Source organism: Condylura cristata, unplaced genomic scaffold, assembly GCF_000260355.1.
Source record: "Condylura cristata isolate star-nosed mole 26May11 unplaced genomic scaffold, ConCri1.0 scaffold00012, whole genome shotgun sequence".
Taxonomy (NCBI): Eukaryota; Metazoa; Chordata; class Mammalia; order Eulipotyphla; family Talpidae; genus Condylura; species Condylura cristata.
The window spans coordinates 7,137,385-7,162,062 of record NW_004567113.1 but is presented as its reverse complement, the minus strand read 5'-3'; the positions used below and the strand labels follow the sequence as shown (position 1 = coordinate 7,162,062).

The following is a 24,678-nucleotide window of genomic DNA, read 5'->3' as shown; positions in this document are numbered from 1 at the left end:
CAGACCAGTACCTTTGCAACTTTTCAGATGGCCAGGATAGTGGTGCTGGTAAGGTAGATACCAGAGCAGTAGGACACTGAAACAACACAGATATGCGCAACAAGGTTTCAAGCTTCCTACCATGGTGTGAGTGCCTGAGTTGTGTAGTAGAGATCCTCTGTGACCATCTCCCATAGCAAATTCTGTGACTAAATTGCCTCATACAGTCTTCTGCCAGCCTTAACTACTAGGCTGTATTTAAGAAATAAATGTAATATTGGATGAGAAATATAGTTTACAGGGCTACAAAATGAGAGTTATTCCTTTGCTTTTCAAGTATGGAGTTTTACCCTGGGAATTGCTGTTCTTATTGTGATACAGATGCTTTCAAATCTGTTTAATGAGAGTTTACAGATGCTGTCTTGGTTTTGAACCTGGATAGAGGTAAGGCAAATGTTCCCCATATTGTAGCTTCATGTTACAAATAACAGCCTCTTTTGTGAAAAGGAATAGATGACTACTGGCTATTCCTGCTGGTTTGGGCTCTAATTGCGATAGTTTGGTAGTCAAAGTAAATGACTGACTCAAGGTAGTAATATTCACTCTGCACCTTTCCTCATAGAGATCTCCAGTGGTGTGTACTTTGTCCCTTCATGACAGTACTGTGCACACTGTGTGTAACCGGTTACTGAAGCCAAAGACTGTTACAGGTGGTGCCCCCTAGAGGGGGCCACTGGTGAAAATGATAGCCTCAGCAAAAATGCTAGCAAAATATCTGTGGGAGGTAGAGATGCTGATAAGAAATATGAGGGGCTGCAGAAGCAGCCCTTGGGATTCATTGTTCAGGATTTCAGTGTTTTTGATATACAGAATTTCTGGGCGTAAGCAGTTTCTGCCCCTACCTTGCTGATCTTCCAGAATGCAGTTTCTCTGAAGAACGTGGAGAAGCTCTTATCAGCCAACCTCAGAGAGTAAGTTCAGCGACTTTGCAAATAGACAAGCAACTGTTTCCAGTTTTGCTGCAGTTACAGCATGGTAAGGAGACCTGAGCTGGACTCCTTGCTGAACTGCATGAGTGTGGACATTTGTTGGCTACAGCTGTTCTTTTGAGTGTCAGTTGTCTGGTGCTGTGGTGGCATAGCTCAGCAACCTCTGTGAGCAGCACCAGTTGTCTTCTGCTATCTTCATGAGCTGGATCCTGGCCTATATACTGTCTGCCATGTGCTCCAGGTTTGCAGTGACAGGAAGATGCCATCTTGGGAGTATATGTGTTTAGGACTTGAAAATATGGATGCTGGTTTAGGTGAGGTAAATAGCTACTTTAAACATCAGTAAGTCCCTCCCAGCCCCCCACTGGCTTGTTAAATAAATTACACAGTTGTTATTCTCTGAGTAGTCTTATAATTGTGTGCATAGATAAATGTTGGGGACCGAGGCCGGCATCTGGCGTCTGTCAGCAGTCATAAAAAGGTGAAATGGAGTCCGGATAGAGAAAAACATCCGGGTTGTAAAAGGCATGTGGGAAGAACTCCCTGCCCCCACCTTTTCCTTCTCCTCTTTCTTTTCTCGCCCACTTTCGCCCCTCGGGAGACCAACTATTATCAAAACACTGCTCCATTCTCACCCACTTTCGCCCCTCGCGAGAGTAACTGCCGTCAAAACATCGCTGCATGTCTATTGTCCATTGGCTTTCTCCCTTCCCGACTTCTGCATCCCCCACCTCTTGTATTTTATATAAACTAGATAAAAACAAAATAAAGAACTCACTCTCTCTCTTTGTTCTGCTACACGCGTGTGACTGTTTCTTTTGTTCGCCGGACCTGGGACCCCGACTCCCCGGCCTTGCAGGTCAAGGTCCCCCGCAGATAAAGAACTCAGATAGTGACCAGTCACAAGTTGGGCAGTGTCCTTGGGCAATTTTAATGCCTCTCACTACCCTGTGTCTTTTGCAGTGTTGGTTTGTAAAGTCCCAGATGCGGGCATCTTTCTGTGAGTTCATAATTGAGGGCTTATTATGCATGCTAACTCCCTGTCCATCACCTGTGTTATATTGTATATATATATTTTTAAGACTTATTATGCATGCAGAACTGGGGTACAAGCCAGAGGTGCATAGGCAGTGAGAGGATTCACCAGAGACAGAGTGGGGAGCAGAGCAGGCAGATTGAAGAAGTACACTGCTGAGGGGAGCAGCTGGCTGGTCAGGAGAGATCTGCCATGCCTTGTGGATCACCTTTGGGGCTGGGATCAAACACACATTGAAGTGGCTGTGGCTAGCTTGTTTTGCTGGGTTCTAACCAATTGCGCCAGGAGGGAGGGCCTGTGTTATATTGTATTCTAAACATACTTTTCATTACGGGTTTTCCTACGTCTTCCTGCTCTACTTTTGCTCCTGATTTATGCATGGTCGTCTGTGCATCTTTCAGAAATTGTTGACTTTTTTTAAGATTTATTTATTTATATATACAGAATTGGGGAACAAGCCAGAGGTGCAGGGCGGTGAGAGGATTCACCAGAGACAGAGTGGGGAGCAGAAAAGGCAGGTCATCGAAGTACACTGCTGAAGGGTGCAGTGGGCGGACCAGGAGAGGTCTGCTGCGCCATGTGGATCTCCTCCAGGGCAGGCAGGAATCAAACTTATGCTATAGTGGCTTTAGCTTCTTAGTGCTGTGCTTTAAACGGCTGTGCCACCAGGGAGGTCCTGTTGACTTTGTTTTATTGTAATTTGATTGTAAATATGTAGAGGAGTCAGAGAGGTACTTTCACTCTATGCCATCTTGCCAGGCTCTAAGACAAAAAATTCAGGATAAAAATGAATGTTATAATGAATACCAACTAAGTCAGTGTGCTTAATCTCTAACTGATTATAAATGTGCCAATACAAGGGATTTACAGTTCTTTTTATCATTTTCTTTCTTGAACTTTATTCATGTGTAAATTTTTATCATATTTCTTTTGGGTTTTAGTAATATATGAGTCTAACCCTATTAGCTTAAAAGAAAAAAAAAATCATCTTAAATCTGCACATGCAGTATCACTTGGCTAGATAATATTTTGTCTGTACATTGGAATTTGTTATTCATTCAGAAATGGTTCAGACTCAAGATATTGGCCAGGTTGGAATTTATTTACAATTAAACTCTATATTTCACGTCTTTATTTATTTTCAAGTTCAAGTTTAGCTTTTTAAAGTTGTGCAAAACTGGTATTTTCTAAGACAGTGACTTGTTTCTTTAGTCCCAATTCTTTTATATAGCCATTTTTGTGTTATATAACAATTTTTGTGTTAGTAAGATATGTATGTGTAGCATATTGATGTTATTAAAATCTTGTGCATTTAAAATCTTGTGCCTTATTGTGTAGAACTTTATAGATTGTTATGTACCAGGAGATAAAAGGCTATTTCTGCTTAGTTACCACTTTTAGATATTCTGCTAATTTATCAAATGTCTGAAATGTATACATGGTATGGTCATTAGTGCTAATTAGATGTTGAACTCCTTTTCGACTTGGTAATTATCTGTGATCAGTACTGATCAGTTCTTTCTACTCCTGGAACAGAACTACTCTTAATGCAATTGTTTACTTATAGACCTTTTTTCTACACAAATATAATTTATATTATTAATATACATATAATTAACACAGCAAAAAAATACCATATTGTATTTTGTGCTACAAATGCTTATTATAAACAACACTACCTTGCTCATGTTTTTTTTTTATGTTTGTGTGTATGTATGTGTGTATCATTAGTGCTCTCTGATAATTCATACTAACTTTTCTCTTTGAGTTATGAACTCTTAGCATTGAACAGAATCATATTGTTTCATTTAGCAGAGATGATTATTTTCTTGATGTTCTTAATGTCAGTGTTTATGGAAGAAATCATTTAGATTGCTTTCCTTAGTCTTTCTAAAATGTCTCTGAATTTTTTTTTCTTCTTAAGACAAGCCTTGTTATCTGGCAACAAAGATATATTCCATTTTTATTTTTATTTTTCCTTTGCCTAATAACTAAAGAGACCTGATTGTATTTTTTTGGGAAGTGCTGGGGAACAAGTTCCTATACTGCTCATAAGTGGTGACTGAAAGCAAATATATTATTGCTGCTATTGGTCTCTTTTAAGGGGAGATCTGGAAAAGTCTTTTTTTTTTTTTAGGTTTAAGACTCTTATTGATTGTACTCCTGTGACATTAGCTTGTCTCTGCATCTGTGCTCCTTTTATCATGAAATTTCACCAGTTTCAAAAACTCTACTATACTATCAAAAAAAGTTGCTTTGTGAGCAAAATATCAAAACAAGGCCACTTTGAATAAGTGGATTTTTGAACAGATCATCTAGATCAGTGGTAAATGAACCATTGTAGATGCAAAATGTCAGTGGTCATTTGAAAAATGGAATAAAATTGGAAAAAGGTGGTTAGCTTTTCAAATTTAATTTGTTCACTTTCTTGGTACTTTTATAATTTTTTGTTGGAAGTTTTTAAACTTAAATGTTGGGAAAACATGGAAATGTTTTTAAGTATTTCCTTGTTAAAAAAACTTTTTAAACTTTTTCCCAAGTATACGGATGTATTATTGATTAAAATTCAAAAGAGTTTCAAACACAACCTAATCTTGGAAATAGCTCCTTACCTTTGGATCTCAGAAACCAGAGAGCAGAAGACCTACTACATGGACATTTCTCATTTTTCAATTACATTTAGACTGGTCTTGAACATACACCGAAATACATGGTCCCTGTTACGTCAGCATTTTTCATTTTGCAATGTATATCATCAGGAGAAGACTTTTAACATATCTGTGAAAGGACTCTGTTCAGCAATTGGTTAAAATGCCTATCTTGAAATATCCATCAAAGACAGAAAGTTTGACTCTTCTGAGAACCTGGTATCTTCTATTGCTAGGTTTATTGGGTGGGGTGGTTCAGATATAGGTGAAGAACATTGAGAAAACCAAGTTTTAAAAAGCTTGCAATGAGTAATATATTACTGGGCGTTAGGGAAAAAAGGTAGTCATATGCGAGGCACATATTTATTTCCCTTTCCTTGTTTTGACACTACCAGTGTCTAAATGATTTTAGTTTTATTAGTTTGCCATAGTTGCTACAAGAAATACCATTGACTAGTGGATTTAAACAGTAGACATTATTTTCATATATCCTGAAGGCTGGGAGTCCAAGATCAAATTGTAAGTTGGGTTTATCCTGAAGCCTTTTTCTTTATACAGAAATCTTTCTTTTCAGTGTGTCCTCACATAGTCATACCTCTGCCTCTGTTGTCTTTGCCTAATATTTTCTTCTTGTAAGTGTTATTAGCTATATCAGATTAGGGCCCATAAATATGACCTATTGGGGTTTAGAACATCAATGCAAAAATTTTGAATACCAATACTTGAGCTTATAATATCGGTCAATGAATTTCAAACACCAAGTATAAAATTATATAGCTTAACTTGAAAATCAGTGACTGACCACGCTTTCACAACAAAAATTGTGTTGTTGTTTTTTTAGCCAATACCATAGTTTTTGACTATGAGGTTAAGATTTTCTCATTTGAATAGCACTTAATAAAAAATAGTATTTTTTTCAATTTCTCCCTTTTCTGAAGTCTAGACTTTTTACATAAACACAAACATTTAAAAATACTGATTACTTAAAATGCTTTCAGGAGCCCTTCCCCCACACCTGGGTCTGATCCCCACACAAAATAAACTCACAGATTGACTAGATGTTTCAGTTCTCTAGTATCATGCTACATGAATCCTGCCCTATAAGGCAATGAGCTACATGATCATTCACAGTGAGGAGATGGAGAAGTGTGGAGAGCTCCTCACCAAAATTGGGTTAAAGCCAGTTCAATAGTAGCCCTCCCTCCTCCAAAAAAAAAAAAAAAATGTAAGGAAAAATCCTCTCTTTTCTACATTGATTTTTCAGGTATGTTTCTTCTGCTGTTTCAGCATTGCATTTTTGAGGCTGGTATTATAACTTTTGTTGCCTATATTTTATAGTACTAGTATTGATGCTTTATAAACAAGTAATTTATTTTCAGCGAGTTAGCCTTGTCACAATACATTATAGATGTTTGCAATAAATTATTGATTTTATTTATAGCTTCAATTATTAGTTCCCTTGTAATACAGGTATAAAGCAATACAATTTTCCACTCTTGCTTGTAACTTTCTTTTCTAGTTAGTTAGATATGGGGGTGTTTGTCTCCTCTCAACCTTTAACAGCAGATAACATTTTCTAAAATTTAATTTTTGAATTCTATTTTTTACAATGAATATTTCATTTAAAATAACAGTAATTTAAAATTTGTTTTAATTATAGGATCCTTTTAGGGGTTAAAAGGTAATGCCAACATACCCATATTTATAGTTTTTCAATATAAATATGTTTTCATACAGATTAGTAGAAACGTTATCTGAATTTATAACCTCACTTAGTATTTAGGTTGTTTTTTCTTAATGTCCTTTTTGTTGTCATTAATTTTTTCAACCTGTTTCTTAGTGTAAGTTTACATTTTTCTTCATATATAAACTATATAATCTCTTCAAAGACGCAAACTAGGACTTTGTTTCTCATTCAATAATTCCTTCTACACATCACTGTTTCCTGTCAAGCAAATTAAATTCAAATTTTATTCCTATTTTCAGTTTTTTTAAGGTAAATCTATACTTGTATTTGTTTAAACTTGTTTGCATATAACAACCAATAATTAATTTCATTGGTATTTATTTCTTCAGTTCATTTCTCCTAATTTTTTAAAGTAGTTAGTTGGAAAATGGTAATGCATCCTCACTTCCAAAGAAATAAGGAAGGGTTTAAATTATTTGGCACTGTGTAGAAAACTTGATAGAGGACCAATTAAATGTGTCAGCAGTCATACCAATTTGGAAGATACGTATTAGATAATATATCTAAAATTTCAACTCATATTTCTATACACTTGCAAAAACAACTTTCACATCATTTTTGTGCATTTTAGTAAGTAAACTCAGCCTTTCTCAAGATCATTAAAGAAATTTTGATTATAATACTTTTCCTGTATTCTAGTATTTTTGCTACTTATTTATATGTGTGTCCATTGAATTTTGTTGTCTTATAGGCAAATAAATGGGGAAGTTAAGAATTTTTATAATAATTCTTGGAACTTTTTTCTACTAGTTATTTTATTTTTTTACATTTTCCCCTCATTATATCCTATACCATCTTGACAGTTCTCCTTCCCCCTCTTTCTCTTTACCTCAGGAACCTAAGTTCATTTAACAAAGTCTGCTAGTTTATAACTATTCAGCTCTATCTTTTCATCCACTTTGTTCATTGTATTACTGCTATATTTAAAATTGTTGACTGCTTGTCTTTAACTTTTGGCTTATTTTGCTTTGGGTAATACCTACAAGTTCCTTTCATTTGCTCAGCTGTGGTTTAACTTTGATATTTTGGTTCTGAAACTAGTTATTATTTCCTGTGGTGGTGGGACAGGAATAAAATGAACTGAAAATTCCTGGTTGCACTGTGGGCAGGATATTAATCTGGCTCTGTTTACAATTAAATGAGGGATGCATGTCTCACGTGTGCATTTGTGCCCTCCACTCAGTCATCTTTCAGCAGTTGTACTATTCTGAAGGAGATTATTGTTGGGAAAAAGTTGGAAAAAAGACTGAGGGTTATCATTACTCTTTTCAATTACAGAGCCTTGTTTCTGTTGCTAGCACTCAGGTACTTTGAGCATGACTAACAGAAGTAAGTATATATTTATATACATACATCTATATATGTAGTTGCCATCTTAACTTTGATCCCTGATGTGATTGCTGTAGGTCTTTAGCATAATACCACCACCAGCTATGGAAAAGAGCTTTTTTATGTAGGAGCCAAGTTTTCCTTACCCATGGAATCAGACTACAGTAGTGGGTACTTTTAGTATATGTTTGTTAATTTCTGGGATTCAAATAAAATTTCCATTTCTAATTTTGACATATTTTACTTGATATCTGCATGTAGATATCTCCAGTTCTCAGTGTTTTGCATCTAACTCGTGATTTTGTTTTGTCTTCAGGATGTTTTGAATAACTTAGGATCTTGTGAACTTGATGAAGATGATCTAATGCTTGATCTAGAATTTTTAGAGGAAAAAAATCGTCATCCTTCTGGTAAGTTGAATTGAATAAATGTACATGCAGCTGATTCTGGTCACAAGCTTTCACAAAATATATATTTAAGCTGCATTCATTCTTTTTAAGCCCTAGTCAGTCTATTTCATGTACAAATCTGCCGCTCCAGCACGACAACTGAGATGGTCTGAGCGAAGGACGTCAGGATTAAAGCACACACTTCTTGGTCAGCAAGCAAAGGCACACACTTTATTTTTCTCTCCTTCCCTATTTATACCCTTCAGCATGGAGCCTGGGGCTGGGGGTAGGCGGAAGCTGTCAGCAAGTGCATCAATAACATGCGACAATAACATGGGGGTCAAAGAACACAAGGTAGCAAACACAAGGCAGGAACACTTCCTGCCTCCTGTTTTTCTGTTGCAGCACCCATGGCTCATTCTTTGTTTCCACACAACAGTGTGCATATGATTCTGTGGGGGAGGTGGGGAGGTCTGTCCAGGCAAAGGACCCAACACAAATCACATTCTAGATCCCATGAACCCATGATTCTGTCGATGTTAGAGTCTATTATGGTCTTATAAGGCTGGTTAAAGCATAATTATAAAATAGGAAAGAACTATGAAATAAAAGTTATTTTAAAAAAAGAAAGTTTGAATAAATTTTACTTATTGGAAATATCAATAATTTGTTTCTTGGGACAAGAAAGCAATTATATGTTATTTCAATAAGTTTAAGTTACTGTTGATCTAAAAAATAATAATTGTCAGTAACATTCATAAGCACATACTCATAAGTACATATACACATTATAGCATGCAATAAATCATTTCTCAATAAGTGAATTAAGAAGTATATTATTTTTCTAATTATTTAAATTTGTGTTAAAGTCTAACATCTTATGCTTTTAAATACCAAAATTATTGACTTTAGGTTATAGGAAATAACTTTTTATTCAAATTTAGGTATTTGACTACAAAGTTTGGGTCAACAGATTTTTTTTTTACAACTAATAATGCTTTTATTATAATCATTTCAATTTAAAACAGAATTAGCAATTATATAAGGGAAAGGGAGGGATGGATAAATTAGATAAAAGTTGTCAGATAGATGATAAAATAATTGTATTTTAGTGATTAACTTGATGTAATATATACAGATGTTGCTTTATAATGAGGTGTACATGAAACTTTTATCATGTTATAATGCAGTGTTATTTAAATAAAAATATTTTAAAAACTAAAATTTATATTAAATTTTAGCTTTAAATTTTGGATATTACTGCATATATTTAATAAAATCAACTTCTTCTTTAGTGTCATTATTTTTAACATTTAGTGATAAGATAGTCTCTAAGATTATTTCCCTCTGTAATATTTATGATGAATTTTTGTTTGTTCAATGATCTTTCTTGTAGAAATATAATTCTAACACTTTGGAAATATGCTGATAACATATGCATACTGCTACTCATGTAAGATATGTCTAATAGCAAAATATTAAATATACCTCTGATGTCTTCCAAGAGACCACTTGTTTAATAATCGCTGGTGTCCTATGCAGTCATGAGGAGGAATAATGAAGGTGTTTATATATGGTACAGCATATTTGGAAATACATATTGCTGATGGAGAACTTTAGAATAATGGTTTAAATATTAATACCTAAAATTTTATCATAGAATAGATAGCACTAATACATCTTTTTATTTTTTATGTTTTTATTATTTATGCATACAAGAGCTGGGGCGAATGCTACAGGTACTGAGAAGGAGGCTGAAAGAATTCACAAGAGACAGAATGGAGAACAGAATAGGCAGATTACTGAAATATACTGCTGCTGAGGGGAGCAGTGGGTCAGATAGGAGAGGTCTGCTATGCCATGTGGGTTAATTTCTGGCTGGGGATCAAACTCATTCATGCTGCAGTGGCTGCTGAGAGCTTCTTAATGCTGAGATTTAACCCACTGAGCCACCAGAGAGGCCCTAAAACACTTTTTATCTCTATCAGCTATCAATTAACTAATGGCTAATCAGTTAATCATTTAATTAATTAAAGGCAAATCTTCTTATAGATTGACAAGACATGCATAAAACTTGTTCAGCCATATTTTTTCTTTCTGAGAAAATGTACATCAACAAATATTTGAAGCTTTTTAAAACCACATAATATGCCATCAGTAGTGAAATCAATTTTCAGTAGACATTTTAGCAATAAACATTAAACAAATCTAAGTCACTTGAATGACTATCTCATTTGTCAGAAATGTATTACAAATATGAAAGCATCATTGTTTTTTTATGAATGATTTGGTTAGTTCTGTGATTCAGAAGGTTTTCTTCACAACTGGTCACCTTTTATTAGAGGGATAACTTACTGAACAGAGTTCAAAAAAGTCTGTTATAAACAGTGTCCTTGCAATTTTTCTAAAGTGTATGTTGGATACTGCTCATTGTTTGAGGTTTAACCACACTCTTTATAACTTGAGGTGAACTCAGATGATTTGTAATATTTACATATGTTATTTTAATAGCAAAAAGAAGTACATAATAACCTTAGTATTTTTTTTAAAAGCTAGTTTATGTTAAAAATTCTAAAATGATTTTCTTAATGAAGTTATTCTCAAAAGTTATAAAAATTGTTTTGTTAAAGCATATAAGTTTTTGACTATAAGGTATTATTAAGGCAAACATTAGGACACTAATAAAAGGTAAAATATAATGGCCAGGGTGATATTTTTAAAAATCCATAGAAGGATTTTTGTTTTGCAAATATTGTCCAATATTCATGATAATTGTCATGTGTGATGTTTATATACGTTATTTAATTACCATGCAATCAATAATGTTAGGTTTGCAAAGATCAGAAGAATCACCATCTATAGAAATTCTTCTGGTCTTTTTTAACTATAGTACTTTACACAGAATCAATCCACAATTGTTGTATATTAATGTGATGTTATTTAAAACATGATCAGGCATTTTTGGACTCATATATACTTAGTAAAATGAAATTACCCTTGCCCCATTAATTAAATTCAATTTCTTAGTTTTCTTCACAATTCAATACCTTTTATTATAGGGTTATTTTACTGGAGATAATTCAAAAATCTGTTGTAAACAATTCTTTACTATTTTTCTAAATGTTTATATTGGATATTGCTCATTTTGAGTGATTTAGTTTGTGAAGAGATATAATGAAGTACAATGTTACACACAATAAGTTTAAATAGGTTACCACTTTTTGGTTTATGTACTACTTTCAGTATGAACAGTATGAGCTTTACCATATCAACCAGCAAAGTAAAATATTAGATTAGCCCAAACAAAAAAGGTAAAAACAATTTGAATTCTGTGGTTCAAGGTCTCTATCATAGTAATGCCTATACTTTTGGAAATATTAACTTATTTGAATATTTAGCCATCTATCTTGTTGAATTTTGTATTTATGATTATCTTTTGTTAAAGATGGGTATTTATGATCAGAGGCATAATAGTATACATCTTTTAATGTATTTTATTTCTCAGTGCTTTCTGTATCTTTCCTAAAAGTGAATTTAACTTGCAGTGAGGTATCAAAAAGTTTTCTTGTCCAGTGCAATAAAAAATTTGAATGAAATATCTTGAATAATTTAAATATATTGATCTATTTTTGGAATCTAAGTTAATGTCTCTCCCTTCTTAAAAGAATAGGTAATATAAATAATGGTAGATGTAAAATATATTTTTTATGGTTCAGTAAGTATATATTTATATATTTTTTTTCACAAAAGCAATAAAAAACAATTGTAGCAATAGAACAGTTCCTGAATGCAAAGAACTTTGCCTTGAGGAGAAAAAATAGAAGCAACTATCCTGAATAACTCACTCAAACTTGACATGATCTAATTTTATCTTTAAAATTTCTATTCTAAATACTAAACTTGATATTAAAAAGGCCTATAAGCAGGTCTCCCAGATGTTCTTTATTATATTTTCTTAAATTAAAGCTAAATTATTTTTCTGGAAAATATTATATATAATTATTAATATTTATCATATTTTCAATACAAGAGTATCTGCTTGTCTAATATCAGCTATTTCATTTTGCCTATTGTAAAACATATTTATTATTATTATATTTAAGATGACATTTATAATGCATATATGATTAAATTTTATTAAAATGAGATACTTTAATTAAAACTTGGTAAAATATATTAATGATGTTTTTTATTAAGTCTTATTCAGACTAGTATGTTATTGTTTTTGCCATATTTTTATTGTAAGCTGTTAAGAATGATGTTGGTTAGATAGACCTCAGCTCATTAAAAAAAACACAAAGGAATTTACAGGCATTTAATATTGCAATGAATCAAATAAGTAATCTTTCACTTTTCTTTATTTTTATTTATATTTTGTAAACCCTGCAACTTGTCAAGACAATAAATAACAGCTATATTTTTGTTTAATTTTTAAAATAGTTTTTTTTTTGTTTAGGATTTTTTTCTATTAATTTAAACACTTTTAAAAATAATAATCACTTGACAAAAATAGGGTAATGATGAAAGAATGATTTTGAAAGTTAGATGAAGCCATAGGCAAATGACACACAATACCAACATTACACAATGAATAGAAAGTATTACTTTATGTGGTCCAGTAGATGTGAAGAAAGACACAAAGCCATTGGTTAAAATATATGCCTTCAATTAATTGATCCATACTTTTTTGTTTCAGCCATTTCACTTTATTGCTATAGGCTTCAACATAATTAGAACTAGTGAATGAAGAATGTCTTTACAGTATATTTCAGATGTCCATAAATCAATAAGAGGGAATCTTCCAGTAAGAACCATTCATTCTTATTAGAAATTTCATAGCTCAAGATTCTCCAGAAAAACACATCCTATGATATAGATAGATGATAAGTAGATGGGAAATTTATTACAGAAATTGGCTAACAAGATGACAGATGATGAGAAGAGCTTGACCAGATTAGCCATTTCAAGTTGTACTCAGGAAAAACCTGTACTTAGGTGGTTTAATTTAAAGTCTGAAGTTTGAGAACAGTGGGTCTGATGTTATATCTTGGGAGTAGGAGGCCAAAGGACCAGTAGCTTCTGTTTAAACACAGGGAAATATGTCAATGATAACATTTTTTAAAAGGAAGCAATTCTTGTTGCTATTAGCTTAACAATATTTACTCACTTGTCCTCTTAAGATAACATGATTTAGTATCAGGAACAATTTCTTCAGCACCTCCTTTCAGTACAAATTGTTTGACTTGGTGCTATTATTCCAGGAGAAGCAGTTCTAAATGTTGACATCAGTGTAGCAAAAGCTAGGAGCTTTATGATGATCTTCTTTAATCCACATCTTTGTGCATAGTTCATATTCCTCTGATAATTTTCATGTTCAAAATAATGTAAATGTTGTCAAACATTTTCCTCAGATAAGGTAATTACCATAAGCCTAATAGAATATCTAATGTTTAGCAATATAACTGTCTTATGAGACTTACAAAATGAACTGCTACAAAATGAAACCCTTATGTAACTGAACAAGATAACTTTCTGTAAATAGGTGTTATCCAGACACCAGTTAGATCCTGAACACTGCATACTGTTCAGTTAAAAATAAAACAAAAGGGCAAAAAAATAAAGATAGTTTCAGAAGACTTAATTTATAGGTTTTCTTTCCTCAATGAACTAGAACAAGGGCATATTTAGAGTGGCTGTAGTATTATGTTCATCCTAGTAGGAACTGATGGAAACATGCACCCAGTGAATTTGAATATAAAACTAATTAAATAGTTAAAGTTTTAAGAAAAGTAACTAAAACACATTTTGATATGACCAGTTTGGAACATAGTCATTAAAATACTCTTTCTCCAATTCTTTCCATGGCTCTTGTGTTACAACTGAGTGTGAGTTGTGAGAGTCTTAGCAATGGTAGCTAAAGATCTAAATTAGTGGGAAGGGACATTGAATGCCTACAGTGAGCCATGTTCAGGTCAAGAAGTATATCATGTCAGTTCTCATATAACTCTAGGAGAAAGCTGCATCTTAAAAATCCATTCAAATTAAAGAAACTACAAGTGATTACAAAGTGAGAGCAAGTTCTTTGGAAAAGACATACCAAAGTTAGAATTCCATCCCTTCCCACCATAGGGCTCCTTGGGCAAGTGGTCCAATTTTTCTGAGTCCATTATCCTCAAATGTAAATGACAACAGTATTGCTCTCCAAATATCATCGTATCTAAATGTGTGATATATTTATATGTAAAGTGGCTTTCATAGTTATGTAAACTCAAACAAGAACCCAGTTAAGTTTAGTTACTTCTCTTGAAATTGTAGTTCTAACAACTGAAGTAATGATGATATACAACACAATATATGATATAAAAGTGTAGGATCACTCTTCAGATGTATACTACCACACTATATTCACCACCTGGACATCCATAGTTTTAATTCCTTGACTAAGAGTTTCTCCTATCACTGCTATTTTTTCATTATTATTAATATCTTAATGCTTTAATCTTTATCACACATTGTAAAATATGCTTTCTGATTTGAAATTTTACTAAGTTATGTCATGTGAGTAATGTTTTGTTATTATTCAAAAATTAATGATGGTGCTTTGCTTGTAACTGGGAAGTGCATTTTTGTGTTAAGATAAATGGATCTAAAATGTAAAATATAATTTTCTGGTTATTACTCATATGTCCAAAATAGTACAACATATTTAAAACAGCAGTATCTTAGATAAAGAATATATTCACATGTTAAATACTTTAGAACTTATAAAATCAAGTCATCAATGTTCAGAGAGGAAGTCAGGTTGTAACTTTGTATTAGTTAATTAAAAATAATATTTTAGTTATTATTCTGTAATGAAAATAATGTATTAGTCACTTGGATCATTGAGTGAAGAAGTATTATTCTGTTTTCTTTGTTTTTATTTTGGATCTTCCCTCTACAAAAATCTAGGACAGTATCTCTTGGTATATGTCCAGATGTGAGTGGGGAACTAATAGCCCAATGATATCAATTAGGAATAAATTAGGTAGCTGCTAAATTATGTTAGGTTTGATGAACAAGCAGTATAAAATTCTGCACTAAGTTGGGAACTCTTCCTGTGCCTATTAATTAATGAAGTAATTTTTGTTATTAGCTTTTCATGACTAATCAGCACAGCAGAACTAAAATGAAACCCTACTGGTTTTTCAAATATGAGTGGTGGTAATGTACAAATTGCAATTGCAATCATACAGGAAAAAATACAAAATTTATCTATAATATTTACAAGCTTTGGTCTGTCTAGGTCAGAAAAAAGTGCAAGGTATCATCGATCAACATTTAGAAATTTGTGACATTAATTTTGAAAGTGTAACACTGTAATTTAAAATGTAGACTCTGGAGTTAGGCAAAGCTCAGCCACCAACCAGGTTTTTGAAATGTTAAACAAATTATCTCTGTTTCCCTAACTTCAACTGAAAATGGGTATAATAAAAGTGTTTCCCTTGTAAGCTTACTGTGAGAAATAAGTTAAAGCATAGTAGGATGTTCTGTCTAATGTCTAATTTAAACGGTTTTATATTTTACAATATGCATGGTAATGTATGATGCACTGTAGGATTAGTAGGAACACAATTTTGTCAATTTTTGAGATATTTCCAGTGTCTATCTGATTAATAATATGACTAATGGACAGCCTCAACCACATTTTCAACATTTAGAAATTTGTGGCATTTCAAATTTTAACTATAGAATGCTATAAGTCAGGCAAATTATTTTGTGACTATCACTTATTTTCAGACATTTAACAGTATTACAGTAAGTAATGAAATTATAGTAATAACCTTTTTTAAGTTGTATGCCAGTTCAATGAAGTAAATAGTCTCACAATTAAAAAATAATGAAGTTTTACATTGTCAAATGTTATGAGTAATAGATGTCCCAGTGGAACCAAAGTTTTTCTTTCTTTTTTTTTTTTTAAAGATTTATTTATTTATTCATACGTAACTGGGGTACAGGCCAGAGATGTGGAGGGTGAGAGGATTCACCAGAGACAGAGTGGGGAGCAGAACATGCAGATCGACAGTGCGCCGGTCAGGAGAGGTCTGCCACGCCATGTGGTCACCTCCGGGGCAGGCGGGGATCGAACTCATACGGAAGCGGCTTTAGATTCTCAGTGCTGTGCTTCAACCCGCTGTGCCACCAGGGAGGGCCAAGAGAGGATTCACCAGAGACAGAGAGGAGAGCAAGCAGAACAGGTAAATTTACTGAAATATTTCGCAGAAGGGAGCAGCAGGCAAGACAGGAGAGGTCTGCTGCTCCATGTGGGTTAGTTTCCTGGCTGGGGATCAAACTCTTGCTTATGGCTGAGTTTGGCTGCCTACGGCTCCATAGTGCCCAGACTCAACTCATTGACCGACCATGGAAGATTCAACAAATTTTTTCTATTCCTAAAAGTTCTGTGCTTAATCATTATGACTATTTTGGTTTATTTAATAAATTACATCATATTTTAAAATCACAAGTACTTTTTTTTTGGAAACTTTTTTCATTTACAGGCATCAGTAAGTTTTATTGATTTGCCAGTCATTAACATAACTAAATAATTCTGGGAGTACAACTTTACACCTCCATGTATGCATGCAAACTCACTGTATGTATGTATGTATACATACATACAAACTCCATGTATGTATGCATACTCACCCATACCAAATGCTGAAATTAAATTGTTTATTTACTTCAAATTTACTTACTTCTGAAGTATACTGAAGCACTGATTGATGCAATTATTTATGGTTTTGCCTGTTTTTAAGCTGTAACTTTTATGTATTTTGGGTTATTTCACTTAGTCCTGCTACAACTGCCTAAAAATGTCCTCACTTTAGATGCAAAAGAGCAGTGTTAATTGTTCAGGCTGAGTAAATGAGAGAACTAGGGTTTAAATTATGCTGTTGTGACTTGACCCCTAGCGCTGTTTTCACTATATGGAGCTTTCACGGACATGTATTAACTAGAAGAACAGTTGTAATAAAGGTGTGAATATTTTCTTATAGTGTACTGCTAGAGTAGCACTTGAGTGAGGAAGCAACTATAATGCTGGTTGTCACTTGGTGTGTTCCATAAGGTGGTGCTATTGATGTTTTCCTTTCTCCTTTGAAAAGGTTAAAGTAAACATACGTCTAAAGAAGTGTGAACCCGTACACTTATGAATCATATAAAGTGCTGTAAAACATTCTTACCTACATTTTTAAAAAATACAAAAAAATTAGAACAGGAGATGTAAAAATTAATTTTATTCAAACAAGCCCAAAAAAGCCTAGGTTACTTGTTATCTGCTTGGTTACCACAAGATGGCAACCTTGTTCTGGTAATGATGACAGGTATACATTTGGATTCAGCTTTATCCTTTACAAGAAATTTCAAATATCTGTCTCTTCAAATTATCACAATACACTGAAATAGGTGTTAATATATCCAAAGTACAGTGGAGGATGCAAATACCCTATGGTTAAAACAAATATTAAAGTTCATATAATCAGTATTAGCCCACATCTTAACATTAACTCAAAGGTTCTTTTAAATAATTTTTGTAACTTAAGCTTCTGATTTTACATACAGTTCCATTTGTTTGCATATTTTCCAAGGCCCCCCCAAAAAAACATAGTAACATCCTGTAAGGAAAGAATTGCTTTAAATAGACATGCTGAAAATAAAGATCACTAGACAAAAAGCAAGAGAAAAAAATTAAAAAGTTTTGAAAAATACATAAAATAATAAACAGCACAGTGTGGGTTCATTAAATGTAATAACAAATAGTTCTGCCTATATAAGTTAGTCGTTAATCATCTGTGTTGAAATATATTAGTTCATAGCATTAAAATTTCATATAATAGTCCTGAAATATCAAGGAAAATATCTATTATGATATATTATATATTATGCATTTGTCAATAAGATGGGAAGCTGTGTAGGTCACTTTATATATATGGATATATATATAAATGTACACACACACATACACACACATATGGCTATTTTTTTTTTAAAGATATATTTATTTATTTGTACAGAACTGGGGTACAGGCCAGAGATGTGGAGGGTGAGAGGATTCACCAGACACAGAGTGGGGAGCAGAACGGCAGATCCACGAAGTACACTGCTGAGGGGAGCAGCGGGCACGTCAGGAGAGGTCTGCCACGCCATGTGGTCACCTCCGGGGCAGGCGGGGATTGAACTCATGGAAGTGGCTTAAGCTTCTCAGTGCTGCGCTTTAACCCGCTGCACCACCGGGGAGGGCCACATATGGCTATTTTGTATAAACTTTTAACATGTCGAGAAAAAATCCTCAGTTTATATAAACTTTATCCAGAGAGTATAATTCCATAAGAATTTCCTATTACCCAAATTTAAATATATATTGAAATACTTTGTTCCTGTATTCTTTCCCCAGTATCTTGCAAATGACTGACTAGCCTTAAAGAGAGTTGTGTGGACAACTTTGGTAATTGTCATCATTGAAACAACAATAATTTAATTATTAATTATGGTCAACTGATAAAGAGTGGATAGGTGTCATGAGATTAGTTAAATGAAAGACTAAACAATTACCAATAATACTTGATTTTAAATTATATATTTTTATTATTATTATTATTTTTATTGACCACTTCATTCGTTGAGCCGTTATCTCAGTGGTTACTTTCACAGTTAATTTTCTATCCCTAACTTTAGATATCTAACTAATTTTTCAAAATGTGCCATTTGCTGAACACATCTCCACTATGTAAAATGGTGCACTTAGGGCCCTCCCTGGTGGTGCAGTGGGTTAAAGCACAGCACTAAGAAGCTTAAGCCGATTGTGCATGAGTTGGATCTCCTCCTGCCCCTGAGGTGATCCACATTGAGGCATGGAGGCAGACCTCTCCTGACCCGCCTGCTGCTCCCCTCAGCACTGTACTTCATTGATCTGCCTGTTCTGCTCCCCTCTCAGTCTCTGGTGAATCCTCTCACCCTCCGCATCTCTGGCCTGCACCCAGGTCTGTATGAATAAATAAATAAATCTTAAAAAAAAAAAAAAATGGTGCACTTAAATAACAGAGAATAGCCCTAATTGGAAAAGAAATTTAAACATTGTGCTGCAGAGCTCCTCCTGCTTCTGTGTCCATGAATATTCAGTGGCAAATGTTTTGTTCAAGGTCATGCAGTTAGTTTGTATTAGAAACAGGAACTTTTAATAATAAGTTGACTAGCTCCACCTACTAAATACAATTACAATTAATTATTTTATTTTTATTATAATTGCCTGTATGGCAAGTGTAAATTATTTGCATTTGTGGATTTAAATGTGCTTGTGGCTATTTTCCCTGTCAGACTTTGCTATATTTCAAGAGGATTGCTTTAGCTACGAAGACGGCTTTTAAATAGAACAGTTTCCAAAATCTAATCAACTATAGCTGAAAAATGTTTAAACATTCTGACCTAGTTTAATATTAAATGTCAACAATTTTAATGAAGTCATAGAATTTACTTGTAACCTGCTATTGTATTATCTCCTACCATTATAAACTCTTCTGTTGTGCAAAAGGGCAGTCAATGCCCAAGTTCATTAGAGGATACAGTCAAAGGAAAAGATTTCTTTCATTCTGCATGTTTTTTCTGGAGCAATTAGAAAGAAAATATGTGTCTCAATATAAAATTTCATGGCCTCTTACAATTATATGGTGACATCTCCATACAATTGGGTTGAATATTACCAGCAACATCAGCTGTCACTATCAAAATGAACAAGTAATTAAGAAAGCAAATGCTGGTTTTTCTTCTAAAGAAGTAGAATACATAAGTTAAACTTGCTCACCAACAAGAAAAATAACCACTGATATGAAACTTAATTTTCTTCAGTGCCTGAGGCAGAAAAGAAAGAAATAATAATGAATATTCACACTATTATAAAAAATTAAGTTATAATTTACCACACTAAAAATAATTATAGTTATTATTCTTTGGACTACAAAATTTCAATAGTGTCATTTTATTAGGCATTATCACAGCATTTTGTTGCATTTCCTTGTCATCTGTTTTGTCACCGTTTCCATCAAAATTTCCACAAGCTTGTAGTATAATTGGGAATATCTTATTTCTTTGAGAAGCAAATTTTCAATAGCCATAAGCCTTGTATGCTAGAATAACTGGAATGCAACCAATATTAGTCGCAAATGCTGCCTCTATGCTCAAGTGCTCCGTTTATTGCTGACAGACATAAGGGGAAAATGCCACCCTCACAGAACTCTCAGTCCCTTACATATGCTTATCTCTATCTCTACCTCTAAATTTGAATTCCTCTAATCCATGATCCATATTGTCCATAAGAAATGCTAACACAACGTGAGCTTGGTCACTGACATTTTAAAAAATCCTTAAAATATTTCTTATTACCCTCTTTATCAAAGCCACTTCATTTAGCATGGCTCCAAAAGTTCCCAAATTTCAAATTTATCTTTGTTAGTACTTCAGATTGAAGTGCAATAAATACCTATTGAAGGTGCACTACTAGTCCAAGGATTATGGTAGGCATTTCAGTTAGCAAACTACATATACTCATAAGACAGAAATTGCCCCATGTAATTTTATAATAATATAAAAAAATTTATAATAGTATAAAATATACATTGAAGAGATTAAAAGAATACCTTACCTAAGTGTTTTTACAGTTCAGAAAAATAATGATCCATTATATTTATTTGTTAATTATGCCATATATGGCCTTTATTATGTTGATAGTTGTAAACATGTTTGTAAAGAGACTTTGAAATAACAAACATCAGAAGTCTGAAAAATGTTGTCAGGAAATGAGGTGTAAACTATTTTTGGTGTCTTTACGCTAAAGAATGTAGTTATTTCAGACAATATATATGAAGTGATAAAAGCAGATAAGGACAGTTCAAAATGTAGATTAAAACTATTATTCTATTAAAAATCAATATATCATGTTGGTCGTGGATAGTGATTATGTGGCTTGTCAAAATTTAAGCAACAAAGGTATTCTTTGCATGGTTTGTATATGACTATGCAAGTTTTAAGACTAAATAAAATGAAGGTGACATGGGTTAAAGTAAATTACTTAAATATTTTATTTTATTAATAAAGATTTATTTTATTTACTTATGCATATAAGAGCTGGGGTGTAGGGCACACATACAGGAGTAAGGGGTGAGAGGATTCACCAGAGACATTGTAGGGAGCAGAACAGGTGGATTGACTGAAATATACTGCTGAGGGGAGCAGCGGGGGAGAAATGAGAGGCCTGCTTGGCCATGGAGAAGGAATATCAGTTCTAATGTCTGAGGATTGAAAATGTCAGGAAAATCTCTAGTCTTTATAGATCATTTCTTGAAAGACAAATGAGATAATCATAACAAAATAGGTATATGCGATTATGCGATGGGGTAACAAATGACTTATAAACTTTCCAGGTTCACAAGTTTTTTTTTTTTTTTTTTAAGATTTATTTACTTATGCATACAGAACTGGGGTATAGGCCAGAGGTGCAGGGGCAGTGAGAGGATTCACCAGAGAGAGCGCGGGAGCAGAACAGGCAGATCAACAAAGCACACTGCTAAGGAGAGCAGTGGGCTGGTCAGGAGAGGTCTGCAAGCCCATGTTCCCCTCCGGGGCGAGGATAGAACTCATGTTGAAATGGCTTTAGCTCCTTAGTGCTGTGCTTTAACAACACTGCACAAGCAGGGAGGGTCAGGTGCACAACAGATTTTAAGGAAAGAATACTGGTAGTAACTATCATTTCATTTCTCTTTCTATCTGATACAGTCCCAAAAAAGGTATCAGTTGAAATTTTCCTCCTTATATATATTAACAAGATTGCAGTTACAATCTTGTATTCATTGTATAAAAAGTATTAATTTTATACATTTAAATGTTATTTCTGATATGCCCTGAAAATATATACTTAGATATCAATTATATCAAATATTTAAACTCATTTTAAATATATTCTCACTAGAGAAAAATATCACCTCAACCAAAAATGATGTAACATGTTTAAATGAGGTAAAAATCATTTGTAACAATGTGCAAATCCATTTTCAAGGAGATTTCTGCCTTGAGTGTAGTCTGTACACTTTTAAACCTCAGTACAAACTCTGAGTAAAAATTATCTAAAGGAAATCAATCCACATTATCTTAGTATTCTTAAAAGCGTATGTAAATTAAAATATATCACATCTCTAATTCCAATTTTATTGACAGTTCTCACTGGCTCTCAGGGATTTGAATGTTTAAATATTTGAGTAGCCACACTAGCTAATGTTTCAGGAATGCCATACTTCAGAAATAGAGCCAAATCCATGAACTGTGCAGCCATGGAGCAGACATTTCTCAAGAATTTATTTCCCAACAATAAAATATGTGGTTCCTAAGTTTACATTTTCACACCTATGTTTTTACCTCAAGGGATTTAATAAACTCTGTAATAAATGCATGCATGCATATATATAATTACTGAGTATATATAACATGAACAATGAATAACAAGGTGATCTTTTGTTCCTAGCACATTGCATTTGTAGACATTCATTAGGAAGACATTTACAGTATTCTGTGCACTAGTAAAACATTTGAAGAGACTTTTTATAATTCTGTGACATGTACACAATTTAACCAATAACAGAAATCCAGGAGTATTTTGAAACTTTAGAAATGAAAACACTACTATATGCTTTACCACATGCATAAATCTTAATTTATGTCAACTAAAAACAATTTAAGGAAAAGATGATGCCTATTGGTAGAAAGTAGAAGGAAAATAAAAATCTGAGAGCAGATTGTAAGTTGAATTAAATATAGTGCATAGTATTTGTTTTAATTACTTATGCTTGCATGTTCCATCTTTATGTTTTTAAGGGTGACTCAAAAAATGAACATATGTTGAATGGCTACATTTTAATATTTTAACTTTTCTAGGAGAGAATGATGGATGGGGGCGGTATAAAATTTGTGAAATTGACGTAATTCTTGGAGCTGAATTTTCTCAGGTTAATCACCAAATTAAAAAGAAAGAAAGAACCCCTGATGGTTTGTTTTTAATTTCACAGGGCACTTAGTTTACAGATGAATGATTTATGTTTCTTTTAAGTCATTCCTTGGATCAAAGAAAGTGATGATTTCCAAGAATACAATTTAACATCTAAATTCACTCAAATGTTTAACTCTACTCTTTAAGAAAGTACAAATAGAGGAAGAAATAAAATACAGTCCTAATACTGATGAGTATGTAAGTGGACAGATAGAACTATTTGAAGAGCTTGAGTCAGGAGCATGATATGCTGTGCTACAAAGAGCAGGAGCTCAAGTGTCTAAACTGCAGTTATCAGGAGAGTGTTGTACAAACGGATGTTGGAGAATCATATGATATAGTTCATAAAGGCAGACAAGCAAATAAGCAACAAGCCACAGTCCTTCCCTTTAGGAAGCTCTTAAGTGAACTTGGTTATTATATTTACATAGACATTCTGATGACAGGACCATAATGTGAGTGTGGTGACAGAGAACATGTCACTATACCATGTAGAAAGAGAGTTACTCCTCACAGCTCAGTTTAGGAAGAAAAGATAACTTTTACCAGAAATCTCATTTTTTAGTGAAGTTAAAGTTATATTTTACTAATTTTGTAAGAATTAGCATGGTCAGAAAAAAAATGTATAGACCAAAGTCGTACAGTTTGTCATTATAATTCATCCTATAAATCTCTCAGAAAACTCCACAAGTGCATATATTTGATAGGAATCAATACACTGGAGAATCTTAGTGTAGGGAGAGTAACCTATTACAGGTGGCTCAATAAATAACAAATTAATGATATCCTATTTAAGTTTCCTACTCCCTGTTTCATACAGTATTTGAATTTTTAAATTTCATCCATGTAGTGGTAATTAGAGGGTTATGCAAATTTAGAAACCTTTCTACATTACAAGAGTGTGTAAGAAATAAAATGATAGTGATTTTGTTATTTTTTTTATTACTGTAACTTTGATTTTTGTTCAATCTTCATCAAATTTTCAAGTTAGTTTCAAGTTATATTGTTGGGAGGGTATTTGCCTCTGTCTCCATATTTATGATTTATTGCTTTTCACCTCAGAGTAACATTAAACAATTAGTGGCAAAAGTGCATAACCAACAAATGACTATCCCACAATACCTAAAAAGAGGAAATTTACAAAAGCCCTTCCACTAGCTTCAGAGAAACTCGTCACTAGTTGCTAGTGATTACCAGGCTGCATGTAACATGTCTTTCCTATTTTGAAGCATCTAGATCTCCTCATGCTGGAAATCACTAGAAAATGAATTTTTCTAGCATATACTAGGTTCTAAAATGATGTTTTAACAGAATGTATGAATAAAAATGATTTGCTAGATGATAAATTAATTGAAATATGGTAATAAGCTTTAAAATAACAGCATAATACTTATGGTATAAATTTTAGTAGCTAAATGAAGTCCTAATCAGAGACAATAACAAGGAAAATTTACATTTACAGTTTGAGTTTTACTAAAGGAAGTGTGGGCTTAG

General features: G+C 33.2%; 1 protein-coding gene across 1 annotated transcript in view; it reads left to right on the top strand.

Moving 5' to 3' along the window:
• CCSER1 (coiled-coil serine-rich protein 1) overlaps nucleotides 1–24,678 on the top strand; it is a 939,806-nt gene that overhangs the window by 53,014 nt on the left and 862,114 nt on the right. Inside the window, exon 3 of the mRNA XM_012724198.1 lies at nucleotides 8,045–8,138. Within this exon, the coding sequence (XP_012579652.1) occupies nucleotides 8,045–8,138 (94 nt within the window). The remainder of the gene's footprint in view (nucleotides 1–8,044; nucleotides 8,139–24,678) is intronic.